At 33.3% G+C, this 6,068-nt stretch overlaps 1 protein-coding gene across 1 annotated transcript; it reads left to right on the forward strand.

Annotated features, from left to right (window-relative positions):
* The first annotated feature begins 213 nt into the window (after window positions 1-213).
* On the forward strand, window positions 214-6,068 carry LOC25480526 (style cell-cycle inhibitor 1). Its single transcript, XM_013587016.3, has 4 exons — window positions 214-395; window positions 635-754; window positions 4,674-4,729; window positions 5,465-6,068. Exons 1-4 carry the CDS (start codon window positions 338-340, stop codon window positions 5,690-5,692), a joined length of 462 nt encoding a protein of 153 aa, XP_013442470.3. The 5' UTR covers window positions 214-337; the 3' UTR covers window positions 5,693-6,068.

The following is a 6,068-nucleotide window of genomic DNA, read 5'->3' on the forward strand; positions in this document are numbered from 1 at the left end:
ATGTGCTCTCTTTGATTTAATAATAAAAAAAAAAGTTGTTGTCTTCCATAAATTAAAACTGCTGCCTTTTCATTTAAAAAAAAATGTTGAAATTGGAAGTTACATAATAAGTGGAAGTTAGAGAATAATACTGGAATGTATAAAATAGGCTACACCAAACCAAAAAAATTGCCTTTATTAATAGATTAATAGATATAAATATATTATATATTGCATTTTATTATTCGTATGTCAATTATTGTACAATAAACCTGAGCAAAGACGGGTCAAAAATCGGAACACTTGTTTGAACCTTCAACTTCAAGCAGAGCACTTGTTTGGTTTCAATTTTGGATCGATGATGGGAAGCGATCGAAAATCAAAGAGAAGTTATCCTTCGCAATCCGAATCTGAAGGTACTTAATTTTTTTCTTCTTTTTCTATTTTTCCTTTTCATTCGGACTCTTTTTCTGTGTAATTGATTAAAAGTAAATAATTAGCTTTCAAGATAATTTGAACTTTTTTGCAGTCAATAGTGATATTTGATTCACTGGTTCTTCAAAATAGTGAAATTAAATTGGAATATTTGATTTTTCTAAGTTCTATTGTTGATATTAGTATAGATTGTTAATAGTAGTGTTAAATTGAGTGACAGATGAGAAGAAAAGCAAGAGGAAGAGAACTGTAGATGATGATGAGGAAAAGAAGAGCAGGAAGAGGGAAAAGAAAGAGAAAAGGAAGGATAAGAAGCATTCCAGAGATAAATCTGATAAAGGTAGTAGGCGATTATTTATTTATTGAGCTAAATTTGATTCAGACTCTTAGGATATGTTTGCATACATAGCTTAATTAAGCACTTTAAGTGCTTATTTCTATAACAAAATCAAAAGGCTTTTAATACAATCTATAAGTTGTTTTCATAAGCTATCTTGGAGAACTTATAGCAATAAGCTACCAAAAGGGCTTATGTCAGTATTTAGTAATGATTAATTGGTTGATATTTTTTAGCATTAAATTGTACTTTGTTCCTTTGCTTTCCAATCATGTATCAGCTGCAGGACTTAGTTAGAGGTCAGGTCATTGAATTTCATTTTTGTTAATGGGACTTATACGCATAATTAGATTGTCTCATAGGAATGTTTACAATAACTCTTGAAGAACTGAATATAATAAGAATGTCCAACCTAGACATTTGTAAATTGGTAACTTTAAACTTGTATTTGTTTGTAAGCAATGTTGTTTAGGTTGGGGTTCTTTATTTTATATAATAACAGAACCATGTCTCTACTTAACTGAGTTATTTTAAACAAAAGAACATTGGTATTGAAGGATTTATCAGTATTCTGTTTGACATGGAGGGTCTTAGGAGTTAGAACTTTTGTAAGGCTATGCTAGTTTTTCTAGGAATCAAGAGGATACTGGCTAGGTAGACTAACTGCAGAGGTTTTGGGATCTCCAATGATCTAGTCGATAGACATGCTGATTTTGTGCGTAAAATTGAATGTAGAATTCATGCTAGGCATTTTCCTTGAATCTTTTATATATATATATATATATATATATATATATATAGATGTGCGAAAAGAAAGTTTGTATCAAAACATTAAGCAATCATTTTCCAGTTCTATAATGTAGAATATCCAGGCTTGCAATTACCTATAAATCGTTTTTAGGCTTACTGCTTGAGGTTTTGAGCAAGGAAAAAACATGAAAGGAATGTTTCTGACCATCGTAAACAATAACATGTTTATAAAATATATTTCCAAAATTAATGGGACAAAAAATCTGCATAAGCCATCCTTGTCCTGCGCCATTTCACAGCAAATTCAACTTGTTACCTATTCCTATCTTTCCCTTTCGAATCATCGATGTATTGAGTATCGAAGCCCTGTTTGGATAAACAGCTTATATAGATGCTTATGGCATTAGGGCTTATAACATTAGAGCTTACATCATAAGCTCTTATACTTGATAAGCTATTTATGTTTGGATATGTACACTAAAAAGTACTTACATAAATTGAAGTGTTTGGATCTGACATTACATAAGCAATTATCGAAATTTTAAATATTTTTAATTTAACAAAAAAATCAAAGATAATAGTGTACAATTTGTTACCAAAAAAACACAAGTTAAGTTTGTTTTATTTATTCAATTTCATTTTGTTACGTAAGAAAAAAATAATAAAAATCTTCCTTCAAAAAAAAAAAAATCTTAGTTATGTGTGTTACTTTGGTAAGATAAGTATATAGCAATTTTGTTACTCATGCACGCCAAAGATAACTAACATTATAATTAAAATAAATGTTTGTTTCTAAAAACAAAAACAAAAAAATTAAAATATATGTTTTGAAAAAGTGGATTCAGAGAGAATCGAAGGAGGTTACATAAATTCATAAGCTCCTTGTTAAGCCGGAGGGTAAGCTGAAAATTTAGGCTTATTAAAATATGGCATAAGCAGCTTATGAAACTATGATAAGCTATTTTTATTTATTTACCCAAACACCTTTAAAAAGGCTTATGAGAGTAGATAAGCCCATATAAGCTCAAAATAAGCCAATCCAAACGGGGCCCAAATCATAAACTAATCATTTCACACCATGGCAAAATTAGTGATTGCTTTATGTTTGATTGGATATACTAGGTATTATAGATTATGGGTCAGGCTTAACTAACCCTAAAAGCAAGCTCAAGGAGTGATAATAGTCCGACTGTTATAAGGTCTACTTGGTCATATAGTTGATCTCAACACGCCATTTCGCCTCTAGTATAGGACACTTATAGTGTCAAATTTGCAAGACTACACACATAGGTTGCCCGACAAATCTAGGTGTGGAGAGTCTCATTGGATGAGATGTGACCTGAAAATGTATTTATAAGTAGGAGGTATCCTTCTTTTTACATATCGATTTTGTAGGATTGAGTTAGGTCCAACTCAATTTTTAAGATAGTATCAGAACATATCTAAGATAAGGGAGAGCCTTGGCGCAACGGTAAAGTTGTATGTGACTGAAAGGGTACGGGTTCAAGTCTTGCAAACAACCTCTTGTGTAAAAAACAGGGTGAGGCTGCGTACAATGTAGCAAATGGTGGGACCCCTTCCCAGACCTTGAGTATGTGGGAGCTTTGTGCATCGGCTGCCCTTTTTTTTATCAGAACATATCTAAGATCTGTTACGCTACTCATGATCGGGTCGCTCATGCTCCAAATGTCCAGTCTTGGACATGAGGGTAGTGTGTTGACTGTTGAGAGTTCCCCATTCAATGAGATATGGTCCGAGATGTGTTTATAATTAGGAGGCATCGATCACCTTATAAGTCGATTTTGTCGGGTTAAGTTAGGTTCTCACCTTTAAGTCAATTTTGTAGGCTTAAGTTAGGTTCAACCCAAACTTCTAAGACTGGGATATGCTTCAAGTAGCTGCACTGAAGGTAATCTAGGACTTACTATGATAAAGGAGGTTACAATTCCGATATGGAAGCAGAGTCTCCCAAACTTCAAACATTGGTACCATCGTAGAATCTGACTTATGTCTAAATCAACCTCAAAAGTTAGCTCAATGAGTAAAGGATTGTCTAAGCCTTATAAAGATTACGTTGGCCACATCACCGGTCAACGTGAGATCCCAACAGAGTATTCAGTCATAGAAATGAAGTTATAAAGGATTATAAAATGACATTTGTATGGGTTAGGGATATATTGTAATTGAGGTGGTAATTTCTGATTGGTAGGTTTTCTTCCCAATATTTGAGTTAATAGTGTTCTGTAGTAATTAGGTTTCTTAGCTATCCAGTTTGATTTTCTCGTTTACCTGTCTTTGATTTAAAATTGAAATTTCATTGGTTTTCCTTTTTCTCCCCTTGTCATCCCCCCTTCTATATTACTTACCTCAATGATCTTCCCAAATTTATCTTTCTTCCATACTATGGTTTGTCCTACATGATTAAAAGTATCTGAACTGAAGTTTTCAAATTCCGTTATTGTTGGATGATAAGCCTTGAATGTTAATCTTTTGAAGAACATAGTATTTTTTGGAAAGTGTATTTGCAACTTCCATTGTTAGTTAGGTGTGATAGTATACTGGATATTCTCTTAAAGATGCAAGAGACATGCAAACTCAAAACACATTTTACCTGCTACAATTGCCTGCAACTGTAGCTGACATTGGCTGTCTAACAAGCACTGAAGATTGCTTATATAGTGCTTCTGTGATAGGAACCTAAACTCAACAGAAACAGAGAAACAATATTATTGATTGAAAATAGTTGTATTACAGAAGGATAGCCCCTGTAAGCCCAAAGCAGAAGCTCCTCAAAGAAGAGATATTTCTCTCTCTGCCAAACCATAAGGTTTCTAAGAGAATGATACTCAAAAATGCCTTCCCTACTTGCTACCCCTCTCCTTAATATTATTTTGTTTCCTCCCTAACAGATTTGCCACATATGCAAATTGTAACCAATTGTCTATTTGGCCCATATGTTGAACTAAGGGCCAATTTGGGTATCTAACATTCCCCCATCTTAATATATACTTTCTTTCTCAACAAAAAATTTCCATTTTTGTATCTTTGACAGGGGCCGGCTAATTTTATATAATCATATGCAGGAAAATGTATAAATTCTCTTTTCAGAGATTATATTTTTACGTTGTTATGATATTTTATTTTTATATTTGACATTCTGTTGTTATTTCAGATAAGAAGTTAAAAGACAAGCACAAAAGTAAACGCAGCAAAAGCGAAAGAAACATGGTGAGTTGTGTTCCCAATACTACTACTAATAATGCTACATCCAGAAGAAAAATCTTTATCACTTCTTGCCATGCTGAATATCTGGTATCAGATCCTTGTTTGCTGCCGTTATATTTTTTTTTACAAAAAATCACTTATATGAATATTTGGTAATTCAACTCTTCCATCCTGTTTTATCACTCTTCCATCCTGTTTTACCAGTGTTGCCTTTCTGCTGAATTTGTTTATTTTGTCAGGTTATTTGTACAGTGAAAAATCCAGATAAATAACACAAAATTAGTTCATAACTACATGCTGCAACTGACAGTTTAAGAAAATAGGTTTTTCTTATTTTGAAGACTTCTTTTAAAAAATTGGGAATGATGAAATTTTTTCTTAAATAAAGTGACATTAATGGTCATTTTTACAAACCGTCCTTGAGGCTACAAGGCCAAGCTCTTACTATCGAGCTTGCACCTCATGGACCGCATTTTGAAAATTGCGTGTATGTTTGGAATCACGGTGTCCCCGTGATTTTGTTGAAGCTCAAAAGCATAGTTTTTGCGTAAATCACAGTCACGCCGTGATTCTATCAAACTCACCGCAAACCCAAACATATTGGGACCATCCCGCATGTCTACCATACCTCTTAATCTTAAATGATCAACATGATTTCTTGTTAATCCAAACTGATTGTTGAGGTTATATATCTAGTGGTTCGTTGATATTTATGGCTTATCTTTATTTCTAATGTAGAATTTTCAAGAATTGTCCGGTGATGACTATTTTGCTAAGAATAATGAGTTTGCTACCTGGCTGAAGGAAGAGAAGAATGTGTTTTTCTCTGATTTGTTATCGGAGTCAGCACGTGAATTGTTTGCAGAATTTGTCAAAGCTTGGAATAGAGGAAAGCTTGAATCTAATTACTATGAAGGCATTAAAACTGCGCCTCGCACAGCCCATAACTGGAAAATAAAAAAGTAGATTTGAGGAAAGAGCAGTCGTTTGAATCCAATCACTGTATTTGTTTTGATTTCCTTCGTAACACTACTAACAACTGACTTGAAACTCAGTAAGTATAGATGTTTTTATCTATATAAATTGTGTAGTTCACACTTGCATCAATCTTGAGTGTGTGTCGTTTGTTCATGTCACCAAAAAGAAAAGGTGTAAAGAGCAGAGAACAGATGGAGTTGAAACAAAAAAAAAATAAAAAAATGGGGGATTCATGTTATCATTTGCATAGTGAGAGAAAAGCATACCACTTTCCCTGCCTGTCTTAATGTGAGTCAGCAACGGGTGGTAGATTAATGTATGATATTTTTTAGAACGGAACTTCTACGGTATGTATATTAGCACA

Source organism: Medicago truncatula, unplaced genomic scaffold (assembly GCF_003473485.1).
Source record: "Medicago truncatula cultivar Jemalong A17 unplaced genomic scaffold, MtrunA17r5.0-ANR MtrunA17Chr0c02, whole genome shotgun sequence".
NCBI lineage: Eukaryota > Viridiplantae > Streptophyta > Magnoliopsida > Fabales > Fabaceae > Medicago > Medicago truncatula.

What these genes read in the sequence shown, in the direction of transcription:
- LOC25480526 (XM_013587016.3), top strand. Translation starts at nt 338, where the DNA reads ATGATGGGAAGCGATCGAAAATCAAAGAGAAGTTATCCTTCGCAATCC. An exon ending in CAGAGATAAATCTGATAAAG is followed by an intron (nt 755 to 4,673) that starts GTAGTAGGCGAT and finishes TTGTTATTTCAG; the next exon opens with ATAAGAAGTTAAAAGACAAG. An exon ending in GCAAAAGCGAAAGAAACATG is followed by an intron (nt 4,730 to 5,464) that starts GTGAGTTGTGTT and finishes TTTCTAATGTAG; the next exon opens with AATTTTCAAGAATTGTCCGG.